The 21125-nt window shown below is 40.7% G+C and overlaps 1 protein-coding gene and 1 pseudogene across 2 annotated transcripts; both read left to right on the top strand.

The window, feature by feature from the left end:
• Positions 1-11466: 11466 nt before the first annotated feature.
• rrs1 (ribosome biogenesis regulator 1 homolog) lies at positions 11467-12960 on the top strand. The gene has a single exon (XM_027004399.3). The coding sequence runs from the start codon at positions 11476-11478 to the stop codon at positions 12517-12519; it is 1044 nt and encodes a 347-aa protein (XP_026860200.1). The 5' UTR covers positions 11467-11475; the 3' UTR covers positions 12520-12960.
• A 1924-nt stretch (positions 12961-14884) lies between these two features.
• On the top strand, positions 14885-19126 carry LOC145659680 (uncharacterized; annotated as a pseudogene). The gene is made up of 6 exons (XR_014125780.1): positions 14885-14891; positions 15473-15516; positions 16159-16299; positions 16555-16641; positions 17271-17724; positions 18540-19126. The product of XR_014125780.1 is annotated as an uncharacterized LOC145659680 (transcript).
• The last annotated feature ends 1999 nt before the right edge of the window (positions 19127-21125 follow it).

The raw sequence follows: 21125 nt of genomic DNA, 5'->3' as shown, positions 1-21125 counted from the left end.
TACAGACATTGAGGTAAGTGAAGAAGAGCATGAAATGTACTTTACTTTTTCTTGTATGTGTAATCATTTTGGGAAGCCTCTCTGTTTAACACTATTATAGATACTCTTTTCATTCTCTTTGACGTGTCCACCTAGAAACATAAAACTCATAAAACATCATAAAACTTTTACATTCGTGTTTTTATAAGCATGTATACTTATCTTTATGAACTGAATTGGTAAAGCAATCCCAAAATATTTAAATTATTCTCCTAATGCAGTGCATTCTGTCTGCTATTTAATTTGGCACTGTAATTGAAATGAGAGGAATTTTTATTTGCTAAACAAATATGGTACAAATGGGTACGAGTGCAAAACAGAACCAGTGACTACTACATGTAGTAGTGCTACATGTTTTAATGTAAGGTTATTTACATGGTATCTGCTGATAACATGTCCTTCAAAGTAGATAAACAGAGGCATGAAGGATGAAAGCAAAGGAGGAAGCTCAGGAGAACACACAACACACGCGCGGGTAGGAAAAAAACTGTTGAGTTTCACAAGAAGTCATAGGACAGGAATACCAACACAAACTAGGCTGTGTGTAATTAGCTGAAGTGAAAGTTTCAGCTTTCCTGGATGTTCGAGGAAGAACGAAGCACATTATTCTTAGAGGTGTGCCATTAAAGAATTGTAATTGGGACGTGAAAGGGTTGCCGTGGTCACCTCGATCCACGTCATTATGCAGCAACTCTGACACCTAGTCATACTTTTTCATCAGGCCGTATGGATCCTGAAGCTAAACAAAAGCCTTCCTGTCTCATCTTCCCCTCTAATTGGAGTTCATTAGCTCAAGGACTGATGCGCTTGGCTCTCATTCTGACTTTCCAACTCAAGTGATCATCATAGTAATCACTCACAGCCGCCGGGTTTGATTAACACTATTAATTAATGACCGTCATTAAGGTTGTCAATGGGGATGAAAAGATCTGAAACCCCTCTGGATCAAATGATTCTCCTTCATGTCGTTAAATGCACATTACATCCACTTAAGTCTGAGAAAGATTAATAATTGCTTCTGATAAAGAAAAATAACTCAGTTATGGAGATAGGACATATTGCTCTGAATTACATCTGAATTCTCCAAAGACACATCACTGAGTAGTATTACTTTTGCCTTGCATAACAGAGCATCTTTGGAGAATATTGAAACTTGCTTATTTAGATGTAATAGATTTATGAGGACAAAGAGTCAAGCATCATTCACTGAAATTGGTATAATTAAACTAACATATTCATGCACATGGTAGCAATATGAATGTGAATCTAACAAGACTCTGCAAGTGAAATTGCTTCAACTTCACTTCTTACACTGTCAGGTCAAGACATTTAAATGCTCTGCAGTTTTCTCATCAATTTAGGTGGATGTCTTTCTTCACTTGTCACAAAAAGTCATCAGCAAAATTGATTGCTGTATGCGCCGTGGTATCATCTTGTTTTGACATCACATGTCGACCATCATTTAGAGGAAACATCAGCAGGGCAAACGTTCCCTCAGGTCCAAGTTTATTATGTGATTTACAGGCTCCTGCACTCCTGAGATGAGTCGGCCCTTCTCCAGAGAGCTGGATATCTACCTGTATAATCTGAGCTAAAACAATTTCTCCCTTGAACCAACTTTTACCACCAAGAGAGAATTTACATGTATTTACAACATGAGGGCAGTATGCAGGATATTGCAATAATTCAATAAGAAGGAATATTTGCTTACTAGAAATTGCTCCAGTCTATGGAAATGCAGGAAATCAATACTGATGGTTGAATTTTCTCTGTGCCACATAGGCTTTTGAGAAATGAAACAGATTCGCTGGATGGAGTGCTGGCATTCTCTATGGGTAGCACACACTGAGCCTTCCTGTGCCATCTTAGATTACCACTGGCTAAGAAGCACAGGTTATGAAAGCAAAAAGCAGAAAAACAAGTGTATCTATTTTAGGAAGCTTGTTGTCTGGGACTATGCATTAGTAGTTCATTAGAGCAATTCATCAAGATGCTGTTTATTGATTGTACCATAAGCATGTCACAACATGGTTGCAGCCTATGCAAGACCTTACATATTAAGTATTACGAGAGGTACAATTTGGATTCATATTTTTAATGAAATAGTGATATTTTATCAAATTCATTCAACCATCCCCCACTGTGTTTTTTGATCAGACTCAAGAATGTACTCAGTGCATGGGACTCTAAAGGCACTCAGAGCAGTCATTAGAATCAGAATTCAAAAATGTTTAATCAGGTTTTTTTATTTTGTTGATCTCCTGTTTTAATGGCAGATCTGATTGTTTTCATTTATATACATTGTGTTAATGTGATATGTGAATTACAGCAATATAAATTATGTTTTATATTATGTTACACACATAATAATAAGTCTTTTTATGCTATAACTAAATTCCTGGTGTAGAGCTGTCATTTTTACCTCTATGAAAACATTTATGCATTTACAACTATCTTTAACATTTTTATAATGTTCTATTTCAGTCTTTTAACTTCCATTCATGATGGTGAAATCCATACACTTTCAATACACTTGATATTGTGTTTATTACAGACTTGTCTGAGAGTTGCCCCAGTGTGGCAATCTCACCTGAAGTGTGAATGAAGTTTGAGGGTTTGTGGTAATTAGAAGAGCAGGCTGTCAACTATGTTAGCTCACTGGACTGTGCTGTGCACTCTGCTTGCTGTTTCCCTAGATGAAGGATGACCAGAGAAGAGCCGCATACCAAAAGGCCAAGCCATGACTCATGACCAACAAACTTCATCAAACCTATTGCACAGAACTTTAGTCGACAGTGTTTCAGCACATTGAACTTATGTGTGGATAGGAAGTCAGTGAATGTCTTATTTTGTTAAGGTTATGCTCTAGTAGTGGTATGCTCTCAGCCCAAGCAGGAGTCAAGGAGATCCAAGAAAGAATGTAGGAGATCCTACCAGGAGTGCAGGAGATCCAAGAAAGAATCCAGAAGATCCAAGTCTAGGAGACTCCAAGAGTCATGATCCACTGCCTCCCCCCCAACCAAACCACCCAGAAGCCATGTAGCAATATAAACATTTGTCCAACTCAGCCATACTATGCAGGACTTGTAATGACATCTATAGTTCTGACATGCAGTGCTTCTTAACACTCTTCAAAGCAATGAGTCACCTCCTTGTATTTATAGTAGGGATGCAAATGAGGCGTCTCAGTCATCCCTGTGATCTCCACAGCACTGTTGACAGTGATGGCAGCAGGTAAAGGTGTTGACACATCCTCAAGGCATCATAAAACAGCGCTCACAAACTTCGACCCCTGACTTCATGCCACACCAGTTTACTGGGGCCACATGCACTGAGTGAAAGTGTTCAAGTCCAGTGGAACAGAGCACTCCAGTCAGAAATATTGCAAAATTTTAACCCCCCCTGCCCACCACCACCTAATGCTGACATCAAAATTTTCATCCTTGTATCCTGAATCTCTGTATGTACTGTTATGTATACATCCTGGTGTGTGGGTACATTTTAGTTGAAAATATTATAAGACATTCTTGGGGGAAAAGATATCATTTTCAGTGGAAACATCATCCATTAACTGTCCACCATTAATTTTTAATATATTGATAGAATCACAGACATACACAGCAATGCCTTTGCATTAACATATCCTTTCTCTTATTTGTTATAAAAGTTGTGAATAAAAGACAAGTAAGATGATTTTTTTAAATTATAAAAAATGTAAAAATTCCCAAAGCTTGAACTTAACAAGGGTGTTAACAGCAAAAGTGGCTCTGCTGTTCAACAAAATTATTTTTTAACCCCTCATCTTCTGCTAACCACACATAAAAACCAGGCCTAAAGTCCATTCAGAAAGATCACACTGACCCGCGTCCTTTAAAGCAGCCGGAGCCTGATACCCACACTGGCTGTCTCTCTTCCCTAAGGAATAGTATGAAAGCAGGAACTGTGGGGGTTTTAACCAACTTTTGAAGCTGACGACAAGGAGTCTGAGCCAGTGGGGGGGGGGGGGGGGGCATGCTTGAGTGCCTTTGAATGAAGAGGCTTTATTAAGTCACATGGACATTTATCATACAATACTGTCTTAATCAGTTTACAATGGGGCACATTACTAATGTGCAGTAATCCCTCAAGAACATCATCTCTTATCATGCTGCACCTTCATAAATGTCCAAATTAATTTGATATTAATGGATCCTTTGCTATAACCAACATCAGTAGTATGTTTGGACTTGTGCAGCTTATAAGCCAAGATGGGTGTTATTTATGCAAGGTGTAACGCTACAAGGTGTCACAAAAAGAGTACAAGGTGACCCAAAAGTCAGCTAATGACTAATAGTCCAGCATGCATGTAGCTTTTCGGGGGTCGGGATATAAATTCAGGATAACAAAAGCCACAGCTTGCATAATGCGAGAGGGACATTTCACATGCATGTAATGTGAATTATTTATAGTTGCTCAGAGTGTTGGATTTGATCTACATGGGAATGTGTCATGTTCTCCCAAGCAATACTTTGGTGAGTGGGGCCTTCAATTAGCAAGTGTGGCGGCATGTCAGATGCCGAGGCAAGCACAGCTCCCATTCATCACTGCAGGGCATTGATCAGCAATACTTGGGGCGTCAACATCAAAGGACAGGTGATGTAGTTCCAAGGTGCGACGGTCACTCATCACGTCCTGTCTGCAGCAGCTATAGATAACGACTCTGCTTTGCCACTGATCCAGCTTCTGGAGGCAGCTTTGCTTCAGGCTACTAATGGCCCTTCGAGATTATATGGTACAGGTACAATGTAAGATTCTAAATACTTGTAAGAAGAACTGTTTTTGAGTGTGGCTCTAAAAAGGGTAATTGCAAAATATATCACACAACATAGTCAATCTGGCATGGATCCAGTCCATATGCATATCTCAGAATGGATGCCAAAGACCAGAACTATTAGGAGAAATGTTTTATGATTCACTATTTAAATCAAGGCTGGGATCCAAGACAGGAAAAGAAATGTAATCGCTCTTAAAGAGTTAAACTTGTCTGCATTCACAGTAAACCCATGAGTTTCCTTTTTTAGCTGTAGATGAGGTAACCTGTGTTTTTTTTCACACTTTCAGAGACATTTTTGACTGTTTCACCAATTAGGCACTTTTGAGTTATCGCACACATTAACAGTCTCTTTTTTTTTAATCTTTGAATTTGGTATTATTTGAATCTTCTTGAGCAAACTGGATGAAAAGAGTTTCTGTGACTTAATGAAACAAAAATCAAGTTGTCTCCAGTGTTTCATATGGCTCTGCACCTGTCTAAACATCTGTGTGTAAAGGAAAGGTTGTTTAAGTGTTAGTAGAGAAGTGGCCTTTGGGGATGGCAGAAGACCCATAATAGCCCCAGCACATTTCTCAAAGGGCTAATTTGTCACTTGTCAAATGCAGATTTGGCAAAAAGTAATTTGCTTCAGTTGGGCGGACTCCCTGTGGTCTATCTCTGTCAGTTCAGGCTGCCTGGGATGAGAATGCGTTGAGGAGCGATTTGATGGTAAAAGCTCCCATCTTCCTGATCCATCAGCACACTGAATCAGCTTCTCATCAAGCAAACACAACTCAGCCCCCATCCCCTAACAAAGAAGAAACATTAAGTCAAAAGTCATCCGTCTAGACTATACAAGTTTGCCATTGTGTAACTGTGTTAATTTTGAAAACATAGCTGGTAGCACACATTCACTTGTTGACGTTCTTAAACTCACATTTCAACTTACCATCTGTTGCTATGTACACTCACTTCTCACTCTGTTAGAAACATTTATTTATCAGGAACATCTTGTAGGAGCACAGTTACGCACTACACCCTGTCTGTTGTCGTTTAGAGTTCATATCAGTCATCTTCTGATGCTTCATCATTAAAAAGAACATTTAACATCTATTTAATAAAAGCAATAAAAGGAAAGATCACTGTTGCTGGACTTTGGTAACCATTGCACTGACTCATGTAATACTGCTGTGCTCATTCATACCTGTGCTACACCCACTACCACATCAGTGTCACCACTGTGTTCCGACGGATCGGCCATCATCAAAGGTCCTGTGTTCAGACACTGGACACTGAAGAACCATTGACAGAGATCAGGGGATGCACTGTTCTTGGCAACAGATGAGCTACAGTCTGTACCGGTAGACCTATAAAATGCACCTGTTTCTAATAAAGTGGTAAACGAATGTAAGTCCAAGGTAGGGGCTTACACTCATGTGTACTGGGAATTCAGAGCTCTATTTAATGATAGAAGAAGGAGAGGAAGACAACAAGAAAAACAGTGTTTCACCTTTTATTCATAAAAATGCAGGCCAAAGTCCCCAACAATACATGTATAACTAAACACATAATAAAAAAAGAAAACATAAAAAGAGCATTTAGCATATATTTAGTAAAAGCAATAAAAGGAAAGATAACTAAATAATTAAAATAGGGCCACAGTGAATAACAGTAAAAACAAATTACATTTATAAAATAAATAAATATAAATCATAATAAAAGCAACAAGAAAACTTTACTTACAATATAAAGTGAGAACTGCCACTGCTTATAAAACACTACACTACACTACATCAATATTTCAACTGCTTTAACAAGTAATGCTAGGTACTTGAAGAATTGCAAAAAGAAATGATTTCCAAATCTTTGAAACATAATAATAAAAGCCTGATTCACCAGTCTTTTTGTACTTATTTCTTGGAATTATCCATAAGCCAGTACTTGGCAATCTTAAAACCCAATTTGGAAAACAGCCTGCAAGGGATTTTGAATTGCATAAAGGTGCTATAACATGAACAGTTTCAAAACAGAAAAAAAAAACCACTGATGCTAAATGAGTTGTTACCTTCTCTCTTATGTGCTAATTCACTGGCTGCAGTGTTCTGAATGAGCTGCAGTCTGTCTATTGTGATTTTAGATAATCCTGCAATATTGCAGACATGAAAAACCAAAGGCACTGCCTTTTGACCACTATCATTCAACTTGATCACTTATACTATATATACAAAAATTATTATCTTCTCAGCTCTCCTCTGCAAAGGACACTTTATAGTGAATATTTCTACAAAAAACAAGGCCCAGTTATTTGCATACTTGTTATTTCCAAGTTGTTCCAGATGAGATTCGGAGTGTGTATGGCGCACGCAAGGCCTGGGGCTCTTCAACAGACTTGGGTAATAAGCATCATTATTATACAGGCTGCATTATTGATACTGCAGAGATTATCTGCAGTGGCGGAGTTGCAGCGCTTTTTGAACAGAGACTTCTCTCTGTTCAAAAAGCGCTGCAACTCCGCCACTGCAGATAATCTCTGCAGTATCAATAATGTGCAACTGTGGGCTTTCCTGGGTAAGATGCAGCGGCAGGTTATGCATTTCAGCAGGGGGGATGAGGCGTGACCTCCATTAGGGCTCCAGTGTTGTTATTGCTAGGTTGCATACAGACCTCAGCACAAAGCATGTGGCCTCGGCAGGAGCACGTCACTAAAAAAAAACAAATAAAAAAAAAAAGAAAGAAAGAAAAAAAATGTGCAAAAAAGAAAGAAAGCAGGGGGAAAAGCCTTGGAATGTCAGTTGAAGGACACTGGCTCACATGCTGGGCCTTTTCTAGGAACGCAGCCAGGCATTGTAGAAAAGTGGCCAGTGCGCACGCTCCCGCTCCAGCTCCCCACTCTCCACTGGCTCTGCTCGTTTGGGAGATTCCAAGCGTCCTCTCCTCGGTGCCCGCCATTCTATTCTCACAACAAGCCGATGCTCCTGAGATGCACTACATCAGTACGGGGACTTGGGGATTAAAAGAACCACCACTATTCTGGCTGTCACAGTTTATAAATTCCTGACAGGGTTGCTGTGCTGTCCCTCGGGTTATCGCCTTAGTTTCTTCAGGAGACGCTATCTAGCTCAGCTTTTCTGCCAAGCTGGCATCAAACCCTTTAGGAGGAACAACATCATTCAAATTCAAGTGGATTTCCTCTTATTTGGTGCCAGAATACAAATTATGTACTTCGGAACCAACTCAACACAACTTCTCCCATATTAATTTTGTCTAAATATAGCTACCTTTGTCTCACCAAGTCAAAGTTTCTGCTTATAGCTCTGATTGTTAAAAGGAATATCTGAGGAAAGAATATGTGCTGGTAGGTTAAGGAGTTTCATCCTGTAAAGGAAGTGTTTCTTTGGTTGTACAAAATGTCTGTGCCATACTCTTCTCCACACAGTTATAATTGGACTGGACTGGTCTAGGGATGTTTACAGAATTCAAAATATCTGGAATCAAGGCAAGGGTTTGTGGGCACTACAAGAAGAGCATGTTTTTCCAAAGAAGTCAAGTGTAATAAGAATGTGCTTGTCATTTGTCTGCAGAGATATGGGGATAAATGATGCCCCTCATTAAGTCACATCCGTTGGGTATGTGAACTTCAGCTGTCTTTAGTATCATAACCTCGCACTTTAATCTCATTAGCCTCTTTTAGCATCATCTTTAGGGTATGTGCTTAAAATTGTTATTTCTTCATGCCACTCTTCTTAGCTCTTATAATACACTGAAAACCTTAGGCATAAATGAATCATCACCTTCCCTATGATTTATCGCTCCTGCAGGACGTCTGCAGCTCCCACCGTAAATATCTGCGCGCACTTCACGCGATCGGCTCATTTAGACTCGCTAACGCTCTCGCCAGTGACATTTTCCTTTCAGTCGTAACGAGGTTGTTACTTTAACATACGGTTGCTGTCGATGCAGTTGGATCGGCCGAAGGTTTACAGCATTTTCGCTCCTTTAACATGGCCCCGATAGCAACAACCCAGCGGCCACGGGCAGCCTCAGCGAGGCAGTTAGCCTTCCGTTTAAGTGACGTGACGTCACCTCTTGGGTCATAAGGCCGTCGGGTGGCCTGCGCTCCTTTTGGGTGCCACCAGTCAGAAGGTGTTACAGTGAGAGCGCCTAGAAACCCGAGTGTCCCCTCAACCACACACTGACAGTATGACCTTTGCTGGAACACGTGCATTCCACAGGCATATTACCCTCTGTATCCACACTGGCATTCAGGACATGACACATGAAGTAACAAGTCACAAAAAGCCGCAAGGTTACTATAGAGTCACATGAGCGGGTAATGTTAGATTATAAAGATCCACAATCAGTCTTGTTTCATGCCAAAACTGACAATAACCAATTGTCAGAAGGGAACTGTATGAACAAATTAGAATACAATAAAGAGGTAAAGAGCAGATACCATAACTATGGATGCAAGAGATCACCACAGCATTACACCACTGGAGCTTTGGGTGGTAGCTGTCTTTAGGCCATTGTTACTCTGTTTTGTGCATACACCTTCTTCTCCCAAAAATGTATCTGGAAGAACACAACAGCCCAGGAACCCATGCGACAATTTTTATCTGGAAGCAAACGATGATGCATCCGCACCGGCAGCAACATGAATGTGTGGATAGGGTCTTTCCAGGCACATTCTCGAACAGAAACAGCTTGGGACTGCTGAGACAAAAGAGGAGCTTTTGTATGTCATCCAAGCTTGTGTTGAGCAAGTGTGCTCATTCGCTCCTTATTAAGAGTCTCACCATCCGGCTACCTGCAGGCGTGTGAGGAAGCGTCATTCCTGCCCTCGTTTCCATAGCTGTCAGCAGCCTCACGTTCACAGGAAGGCTTTCATACCTGCTGTAATTAGTGGGCCTAAAATAAAACAATGTCATTCGCCAATACATTGACACTGTTAAATGCATGAACCTGAGCCTGAGGTTACTGTCCTCTAAAACCTATGAGCCATTTAATAACTGAATAGTTTTCCTTGTTTTTCTCATTACATTGACAAATACATGTAATAAATGGTAAATGGATATCAATAAATTGTTTAATAAATGGATGGTTGAATGATATGAAATTATGAAGACATTTACCTTCAAGAGAGAGTGAAGTGGCTCTTAAGTTACATGGTTCACAGTTTCAATATATATATAAAAAATCTTTAGGTTTAAATCTGGCAAAGCACCTGTTTTTTTTTCAACTCTGATATGCCTGTAATAATAAATTCAATTCATAAAGCAGTATCGATGTCTTTTTCTGGGTCCCTGCTAAATGATGTACCAATTTACAGTCTTTCAGTTGCATTTGCAGAAGTTAGGCTTATAAATATGTTTAGAAACAAGATCATTATTTCCTTAGTTTGGCTTAGAGTGAAAATGAAAGCACCGGTGCATCAATTTATCATGAATGTATGTAGTTTACATGCAGTGAAACACTCCTAGAAGTGAATTTTTAAATGAATTTTTGAGGTGCACAATACCATAGAGTAATATCTAGCATGAAAATCCGGCAATTACTGTATACAGGTATTGAAATCTGCACTTGCAAATGTTATTCCTGAAAACACATGAATCTATTCAGCCTGGATTCCTCGTGAATGATTTGATGCCTACATTGCTGCTTCAAACTGCTTCAAAATATGGGGCTGATTTCCAATAGGCTCTCATAGCCATGAATCAGGAAAAACCACAAATCGGGAAGAGCCTCTCCAAATTACTCCCTTGTTTACTTTCTAATTATCACACAGACTCTTGAAAATTACATTTTCAAGATATAGCACAGTGTCCTTTGCGTCCCTCCCGCTGTGCTTTTCTAGGCAGGGGTTATTAGCTGCAGCTCTAATAAGTCATAGTCAATGAAAGACAGCAGTCAAAGGTGCACAGTTTTGGTTAAAGAAGAGAAAGAAGCTAACTGTCCATACTAATGAACGAGGAGAGGGGCTCACGGAGAAACAAAAGAGGGCATGAGCGCTTAAGTCCACAAGACATTCCTGCGTGCATTATCCAGGGAATGGGGGTAATTCTTCAAAGTACCTCAGTTACCTGGTCGAGACTAAAATAATGAAGTCTACCTATGTTGTATGAAGAGACTTTAATGAAGTGGATTGCCAGCAACGTAGAGAGAGTGTGTTCTTTGCCATGTTATATTCGCTTCGATGCGAGATATTACACAATGACTCATTGGTTTGTGTCACGGGATCACCAGTAAAGACTAGTAGCCTATGATGTAGGTCTCTTCCGTTTATCAGTTCAGTATCGCTTAACCATTCTATGTTAGGTGTAGCCTACGAGTTTCTTGAGGCCTACAGTTTCACTTTTTAATGATATAAGTTTAAAATCGTTTTAATAGATTTGGAGCTAAAAAATAAAAAATAAAAAAATAAAAATACGAAGGGAATTTGATATTACGCCCTTGTGTATTTGGGCCACTTGCCTGTCCTGAGTCTCTTTTGTCCACATGTCTGGCCCAAATGTAAATATTAGGCCATAGCGTCACCTGGTGGACAAAAATAAAATTAAAGTACTTTATGAACCGGAAGCAAATAACTCGATTCTGATATCTGTGTGTTAGTATAATGGAAACACGTGGATATCCCACATGAAAAAATGGCTGCCTGCAGCATTGAAGACGTGCTTGCTAAAGCAGAAAAAGATGAGGCTGAGAAACTAAAAAGTATAACGGTAAACAAAGAATTAGATCTCGAGTTTGATATAGGTAATTTGCTCGCGTTAGACAAAAACTCAATAAATTTGCGTGAGTTTAAACAGCAAAACAAAGAAGATTTTCTTCGTTCACTGGCACGAGACAACGCTCAACTCCTCATCAACGAGATATGGAAACATCCATCAGAGCGAGTTGAAGACGTTATTGTCGTCAAGCTTCCAGATCCAACCACTCCATTACCTAGGGAGAAGCCCGCACCCAAACCAAGGCCTCCGACAAAATGGGAACAGTTTGCGAAGCTTAAAGGTATTCAGAAGAAAAAGAAAACGAACTTGGTGTGGGATGAGGTTAACAAGGAGTGGAGAAGGCGCTGGGGATACAAGCGTGCTAATGACAATACGAAAGAATGGCTGATCGAAGTGCCCGAGTCAGCAGATCCAAACGAGGATCAGTTTGCGAAGCGAAAAGAGGCTAAGAAGGAAAGAGTGGCGAAGAACGAGTTTAACCGCCTTAGGAACGTCGCTAGAGCTCAGAAGATTAAAGTGCCTGGGATCGGACTGGCGCCCTCCGCCAAGCAGTCAAAGGCCGAGCTGTCTCGAGCTGTCAGTGTTGCGAAAACATCCACAGCGTCGGTCGGGAAGTTCCAGGACCACTTACCCAAGGAAAAGACCCCGAAAAACACCGGGAAAAAGAGAACATTCCAGCCCGTCATTGGCGACTTTGCCAACGAGAAACAAAAGCAGTTGGACTTACTTAAAGTCATGGACAGTAAGAAACCTCGTCTTGAAATCACCAAAGCGGTAAATAAACAGATGAGGGAAGAGGACGCCGAAGCGGCTTCAAAACGTCGGAGGGTTCCAGGACAGAAGGGACGCAAAAGAAACATGCCCGCTAAAGGAAAGAGAAGTGGTCCTTCTGGGAAAGGAAAGGGGAAGGCGTCCAAAGGCAGAGGACGAAACCCTCGCATGAAACAAGGGAACCGTTAAAATGAACCTAAGTGTTGTGTTTCAACAGCTCTCCCCCTTTATGGCTTTGTGATGCTCATTCGTGGAAAAGTGCATTGTTCATCTTGATGATTTGACGTGCCTTATGTTGAAGATGTTGACCAGGTCTATCTAGAAAGTGAAAGACTTCAGTGGTTAAATTAATTTTTACATTGTTACTTTACAAAGTGTCTGGAGTAATTTCAGTGTTGCCAAATAAATGTTTGCAGTATTGTATGCAAGTAGAATTGGAAGCAGTCTGACAACTGATGCACGGATTTGAGTGGTTTTCCATAATAACATTTTAGTTTGTTAAAGATGTATATAATATGTGCATCATATTTGTAATCACCATGGGTTTCTGTGCTATTATCTTACCCCACGTCTGTTCTCTTTTAACACCATCCTTTCGAGTTTACCTGGAATAAATGTCTACAGATAGTATCAGCATCATGTGTAATACTTGATAATAGATTATATTGCTGCATCATTCTGATCTGGTGGTATCATAAATTTTCAGATCTTTCAGTAGGCCTACTAGTTTATTCAGTTTGGCCACTTCTGTGTATAATGCTTTATATTTTGTATTAAGTGGCTATGATTTAAGTAAAGAAGTTTGCTTAGTTTAATTTGAATAATATATTAGATGTATTTCTAAAGGTTAAACTGCTTTGACTATACAGCATCTTTTCACTAAGCAAGCGCTTGACCAATCCTCAATAAATATGCAGGGATAAAATTTTAGTGTTGCCAAATAACACTTCTTGAGATTCTGTGGTAACATTACATGCTCACTGCCATCATGGCCAAAGGCATTGTTTTAAAATGTTTTATTCTTTCTAAATTCTTTCTATATTTTCACAGCACTGAGTGGTAGGTTACATAATTAGGCAAAATAAAGTTAGTTCTGCATGCTAGTAAAGGATTAAGAAACACTTTCTAGCTATTCTAGCTACTTTTGAGATTCCAGATTGTTACATGCAGTGTAAACAGATTTTAAAAATACTGTAATTAAAATAGTATATAGATTTAAATGGGTGTAAAAAGGGTCAAAGTGTAATAGGTATAAAAAAAGTATTCTGATATTTAAAATGTAAGTACATTAAAAATTAAATTATAATTAATGAGATTTTGATCATTCGGAGTTAAATTCCTTATGTTGAAGGAATCTAATTCACTTGTACATTACCTCTGCAGTTCAATGATAAACCATCAGGGTATTAAATTAATTTGACTAGTCAGACCAAGTATTTTAATAAGGGCCAATAATAGCCATTTATCTAACACTTTTATCTAAGGCAACTTAAAACCTGAGCAACTGAGGGTTAAGGGCCTTACTTAGGGGCCCAAAAGATGCAACTCGGTGGGGGAGTTTGAACAAGCAATTTTAAGATTATAAATCAAGTACCTTAACCACTGAGTTACCACTGCCCACATCATTTCAGTTTTCCTAATCTTCTCTATGCTTACCAGAACTACCACTGAGAAAAAAAAGGTGAACTATTTGTTGCACTTTCCTTATCTCAAAGGTTTAAAAAATTGCACCTTGAAAAAAAAGGTGTTTGAAATATCGTGATGTAGACCGTTTTTACCCCTCTTTACTCATGGAGTAATTAATTACTCAGACAGCCACTGATTTGTTGATTATAAAATGTTACAAATAAAACAATTTGCCTAATAAGAACAAATACACATATGTCTGTATGTTAATGATTCTGTGTAGCTGGTGTGCCTCTCTGAATGATGGCATAATCCATTAACATCCTTCATTCAGTTGATGGATGCTGTTTGACCACTGATATCCGCCCATAGGGGAGCTGAGGGGTTTGGAGAGGGGGGAACCATCTGCTGACTGCTGCATGCTGTAAGACCAGTCAAAACAGCAGCTATCTAATAATCACCACCCCATCTCAGAGGACTGAAATATAGGACGCTGTCAACATCAACATTAATCAGGCTCTTCGAGCTGAAACCGCCTGACCCATATAGAGCTGAGAGGAGCCTCTGTCCATCACAAATGTGCACCGAACCAGATGGAGAGAGAATAAAGGTTATTTTATTTGTCCTTTGTCCATTTTTGAAAAGACTGAAACATGCTCTGTGAGGTATGCCTCCTTTAGGCATTTGCAAAATGACAGTAGGGAAACTGCATTACAGTATTACAAATGCATAAATAAATATAAATAAAGCATGCACTAAAACAACTCCACCAATGTCAATCAGACAGACCCAGCCCATTAAAAGGTCTGGGCATGTATTACCAACCCCCAACTTGCCTACTTAATCTTATTTTTAAAGAAATTGTAGAAATGAATATATTAATTATTTTTGAGAACTTTAAAGCCCCTCAGTTATTTGTTTGCCGCGAATGGACTGTACGTAGCTTGACATACAGTAACTACTGAGGCATTACTCATCGTCCAGTGCTGGTAGTGGTAGAGAATTTGAATGCAGTCACTGTGTTCTCAAATAGTGTCACAGGGGCATGAATGGAATTCAGTGGGATTTGTGCTTGAGTGTCTGCTTACATGGCGTCTGGCAGCAGCCCTAAACACGTCCAGCGGTAGATTAATGAACGGGATCCATTTATAGAAGACATGGAGCGTGCCTGCACTCAGTAAGGTTCAGTTACTTGGGACAGAATGCATCTCATGTATGGAGCCATGAGTACTTTAAAGCTTCCACTGCTGTCTTCCCTTCACAGGGCCAATAAAGAAGCACCAGAAAGTTTTAAGTTGACTGGATGTGCTGTGAATCTACAGGTGTCATAATAATTTTATGAAATGTACATGTAATGCTTTGTGTTGCTGATTCTGTTACTGGAGATGGCAATAATAAAATCAGAAACATTTAAACATTTCACACTAAACTCTAAGAGTAAGTATATTAATTGTTCTGTCAATTTGCACTTCTCAATAAATACAGAGAATACTTTTCTGACTATGTATTCTGACAGCAAGCATAGAAAAGAATCAGTACAAACATGATGAACCAGGTGAGGTATTGATAATGTTTATCATTCATATTTTATAATAATATGCAGAAGTGTATTACTGTAATAGCTGACAGCTCACTTAGGGCAGTATTAAAGTCACTGTATTATTTATTTATTATCACTAATTATCAACCAAGTATTTTACACATATTAACATTTATACTCAGACAACTTTGCAATAAGACATTATCTTCCAAAATTACATTTTTATATAATGTGCACGGTATTTGAACTAGTAGTGCCAGAGTAATATTCTTTCCTTCACTTCATACTGAAACTTGGATTTCAAGAAAGCCATGCAGTGCCTGACTCTCGTTTTAATTATGCACAGTGGCAAGCGTGCTGCTGAACGCCCTGGCAGTATTTGAAATCCCTTCTTCCAGCAATAAGACATTTTCTTCCCTGACTCTATTGCCTATAATGGCCCTGTCGGTGAACACCTTAACAGACACTTGTTAAAGGTACACCCAAGAAATGATTCAGGTGCCTTGACTTTGAACTCCGAAAGAAATAATCTTTCCCTTTTAAAACAAACTGCAGTGACAGCCAGCTGCACCCTAAGGAAATAATTTAACTTTGAGTAGTACATTTTCATTAGTACGCCGCTTGCTTGGTTTGATAAAAAAAGTATACAATTTGTCCACTAGGTTGCGGTCACACACAGATTCTGTCCTCAGTGGATGAGGTAGAAATAACCCACGGTGATGTCATAAACGTTCTTTCAGAGCATGAGGACGCTAGGGGGTTTGGGCGGCTGCAAAACGATCAGTCCCTTCTGTGCCACAGAAGTGAGTCATAATATATGCCATGTAAGTAAAAGCAATGCATGCATTCATTTAAGTCTTAAAGATGTATTGTACAACACTATCTGTCTTACACGGATAAAGACAATCACACTTACATTTGTTTTATATTTGAGGGTAGCTGTTAGAGTGGTGTGTGTGTGACTGCCGAAATCCACATTTTCTTACTAAGTAAGCTTAGTAAATGAGATGATTCTGTTGTGCTCTGACATAGCTGGGACTTTCTTTGTGTTCCCACAGTGACAAGGCCACTAAGAAGGGCCGAGGCTCATGGAGACACAGCTCAGATCAGGTCTGGCCCATGGAGCTCCTGGGGGAGTGCACAGGGTGAGCACACGTCCCTGTGCCCAGTCGCCCAACACTGAGGCTCCCGTGTTCACCGCTACGCCTCCGCACACACGACCACCAACCCACCCACTGCACCCCTGCCTCCCAAAGCAGCTGCTCTCTCTCCCGACCAAGCACACCCCAAACAGGTGGTACATCTCATAGGTCATTAGCTAACAATGCACGCAAGCAGCATGTCAGATCTGATCACTTCTCACTCAAATGTCCATATCCCTTAGAACTTCACTTAGAAATATAATAGTTGTTAATTCAGCACCCTGACTTATAAAGGAGATGACAGAATTTAACAAAAAAAAAAGCTTACTTGTGACTCACTATTTATTGATAGTACTTGCTGGTTTAAATAAACCAGCCTGTACTATGAGCTGACCCTTGGCCCTGGTGGTGCTGTGTTAGTGCTCCACTAGTGTGTGCTTGGCTAGTGTCCTTGTTGCTGTGAGTAGTGACATCCCCCACTGCTGAGACATGGCCTAACAGCCTGACAGCCTGCCCCTTCTGTCCTCTCCCTTTCTCTATCTCCCTCCCTCTCTCCCTCAAAGCACTGGAATCTGGGTCAGCAGGAATAAACAGAGCCTTTGTGCTTGCTGTTTCCTCTTTGTGTCGCCCAGTGGAGGCAGGCAGCAGACCCCCCAGAGTTGGGGGCAGGGAGGAGGGCCCTTCCCCGACACTAGAGGACGAGGCCCAAAGCCCCGGTCCACAGCCTTAGCCCCAGCCAGCTCCACAGGATCCTGCCCAATTACCCCATTAAGAGCCAGTGCCAGGAGGCTAGCAACAGGGTAGTGGAACCAGGCTGAACAATGCTGGCCTCCAGCTCAGCCCAGTGCCCACCCAGGAGTACTATACCTCTATACCCACTATCAATACTATTCTTATTTTGGACTGGTTGGTTGTTATTCGCTGCACAGGGTCCGTGGCAGCAAACCACCGCTTGCTGTTGCAGGTATATTACCAGTGTGGTGAGCTATGTGTTCTTCATGGGGGAAATGACAGCACTGGTGCCTCTTGCCCAGTGGTAACATGGCCGATGTGACAGAATGGAAAATCAGTGACACATGACATAAAGTAAGTATGCATGAGTAGGAAACAAATAGTAAGAGAACATAAATTCATGTAAAAGACTTGAGAGGGAAAACCTGAAAGACTAAAGACAAAAGTAGATCTTTTCTTGGCCAAACCTACTAGCTTCCACTCTTTTTGGCTCTATGTATTTTTATAAACTGGTGTTTGGTCCTCTTACATAGAGAATATATTACATACAGAAATAGATTATTTTGTCTCTGCATGTGGATATTGCTTTGTGCTTATTGCCTGAATGTGCATAAGGAAATTGCATTAGTATAATGAGAGCAGCAGCTTACACTAAATATTTCTTTCCATTACACTCATTTCCTTGTGGCTTTAGAGCAGGGGACCCAGACAAGTCTGGAAAACTACATGATCAGCCACTACACCCAATGATTATTTCAAGTAATAGTGCACAAATTACTGTTTTTTTTTTCATAGGAAAGATGTGTGCACTTGTACTTGCTGTTATCTCTAGGACTGCAATCTTTTTAGAGACTGTAGCACAGTCACTAATTATAGTGTGCCTGCAGTGAAATGCTTTAAGCGTGCATCGCATCATGTGCCATGAAATTACAGCTACCGTTATCTCTAAATCGCTAGTAATTCTGCAGGTTTTAAGATAAAAAGGCACTTCCACCATCTGCTCAGCATAGTTCTGCCAGTTTCAGCAGCGGTAGGGTTTCTCTTGGCTACTAATGCAGTGCTCTTCAGAATGCTTTACTTAGTATTAATGCAGTGACACAAATATGGTGTCGTAGTGATGCACTGTCCTGTTTTTATTCTCCTTTGCTCTTTTCTTTGTTTTGTTTCAGCTGGTTGGGGAGGGGGTAAGATGAGGACATGCTCTGCCTACACACATGTGCATGCACACACGTGTGCTTACATTTACTTACACACACACACACACACACACACACACACACACTGGCTGATTGTTGCTGGTGGGAGCTGGGAGGGTACCATGGCTACAGGGTTTTCACGTCCGTGGTGCCTGGGGGTCACCTGCAGTGCACCTACTGATCAGGGAACAGTGAGAGTGTTCCCTCCTGCCCCACCCAGAGTACACCGCACCCCACCACTCCCTGCCTGCTCCAGGTGCCCCTTCTATGCAAAGGCCCCATTCAAAAGGCCGGAATCTCAGCCAGTGTTGAAAGTGACACTTTTCCAGCTCTGATTACAACCCGCCAGTCACCAACTGCTAAGGACCTGAGAGGAACAGAATTGAGTGGGCAAAGTTTGAATGGTAAATGCCTCCTACTTAATCCATGCCTGTTATACATGGACAGTGCCTCCATATCTCCAGTATCTACTCATCTTCAGTATTCAGTATTCATCATTAAAGGTCATCAGCTTCCTCTTGCTTATAAATGACACTGTTTTTTGTGCTATGTCATATTTATTTGACAAGACTGAACATCAAAATTAAATAATTCAAAGTAATATTTGTTTGTAAGAAAATATTTATGGTAAAAAATTGATAACTAGAATGATTAATGTTCATTAATTTATGTATTTATTCACACATTTTCATAAGTTATTTAACCCCTGTGCTCTGGAATCACCAGGATTACACAGATGAAGGATACTGCCCAGTTGGTTTGGGAAAATCAATCCCATACATGGTGCAAAGCTGGTAGACTCTTGCCCCAACAAACTAAAAACTGTTACTATAGCAGGGAAAGGTTCTACCAGGTACTACCCTGAAAAGTTTGAAGCCACAATTTTCCCGCTTTAAATTTTTCCAAGATCCACTGATACAAAATAATTTTTAACTTTGAAAATCTTACGTTAAGAGCAAAATTGTTTTGGGTATAAATAATTGGCTGGAACATTATGTGGGTCATTTTTAATCCAGTTAAATTTGCTGCCTTTTAAGGGGACTGAAATTTTGCAAGGCACTGTACATGACATTATCATAGGCTGAGTGTGACTTTTTTTCTAAATCCATATTGCTTTTAGGTTGCTGTCATGTGCCGACAACAAAACCAACGATACCTCCCTGTTGCATTTATTCATCAGTTCATCCTCCATGTTCCTGCCCTCTATAGTTATGTGCCTGTCCGGTCTAGTGTCCAACCTCTCTGCAGTAGCCCCGTCGAACGCCACTGGAAATACTGACCTATATAAGCATGCAGGCAGCGCAGGCTGCAGCGCCTCTCCCAGCTTTCCCGCCTGAAATAGGCCCTGCACTGGGGGTGCTTGCCAGATGACTGGGCCTGCCACTGCTATAATGGCCTACCATCTGCTGTCTGGCACACACAAAGGCTGGCAGTGTGCACACAGGCACAAAGGGGAGGGGCTTCATAGGGATGAGTTTCCACTCTGCCACATGCTGTGTTGGGACACCTCTAAACACACACATATACACACACACACACACACACACACACACACACACACACACACACACACACACACACACACACTTCTAAGAAAGCAGTGATGCATGATTGTTTGCATCTTTGAAGGGAAGTCGCAATGGGAAGTGCTATCCATATGAGCGGATGTGACTTCTCCATTGTTCCATCTCCAGTGTTTAAAACATGAAAGCCTTTAATGCAGTTTATAATAAATCTACATAATTGACACTTTTATGACAGTCATTCCAAACAGTGCAATTTTCTTGTCCTATTACCACAGATTGCATAATGTTGTTTTTTATCTGAATAATTTCAAGGGCTAAATAGTGAGCTTAGGGAAGACCTTTGTGTTAGGATCTAAGTCCCTGTCACATATTACTTTACATGTTTGTTTTGGGCTTGGATAGCTGCACTGGCACACACTGTACCAAAAACACCAATTTGCTACGAAACACATACTGTACCAAAAACACAAGTTTAGAGTCAAAAGGCCTCTGATGTATTTAAACCAACATTGATTTACTCAAAGTCACAACTGCACAGCTTCTTTGAGTCAGGAGGAATGATTGTGTCATAGCGTTTGTAATGGCTCTAGGCAGCAGAAGGCATGTCAGTGGGGTCTTGTGCCCCTCCATTTGGGGGCAATTGAGTGAATGGGCCTGAAAAACTAACAGACTCAGTGAACAATGGAGCCAAAGGACATTATTTCATGGACGAGTGGGCCTCTTTAGCTGGAGCAGCTGACCTGCAGAGAGGCCTCGTTTGGAGAGGGTGCGCGGCCGTAGACCCCAAGGCTGAGATGGCAGCACCCCCAATCTTCCACCCCCACCCTGTGTACTGGCAGCTCCAGAGTCCACCTGCAGTGCTGCCACAGGCACCTGGTTCCCAGGGAGAACTAGAGAGTGAATGGAGTTCAGGATTCTACCATTCAGAGCTATCACATGAGATGAATGAGACTATTCTGGCAATAGTGACCTCCTCAGGGGCACTGTCAAATATTAAGAGACTTTGCAATACAGTGGAATAGCTTGAGCAGAA

The sequence above is a fragment of the Electrophorus electricus genome, chromosome 1 (genome assembly GCF_041902795.1).
Source record: "Electrophorus electricus isolate QZ-2024a chromosome 1, ASM4190279v1, whole genome shotgun sequence".
In the NCBI taxonomy this organism is placed as follows: Eukaryota; Metazoa; Chordata; class Actinopteri; order Gymnotiformes; family Gymnotidae; genus Electrophorus; species Electrophorus electricus.
This window is presented reverse-complemented; position numbering and strand designations above follow the sequence as displayed.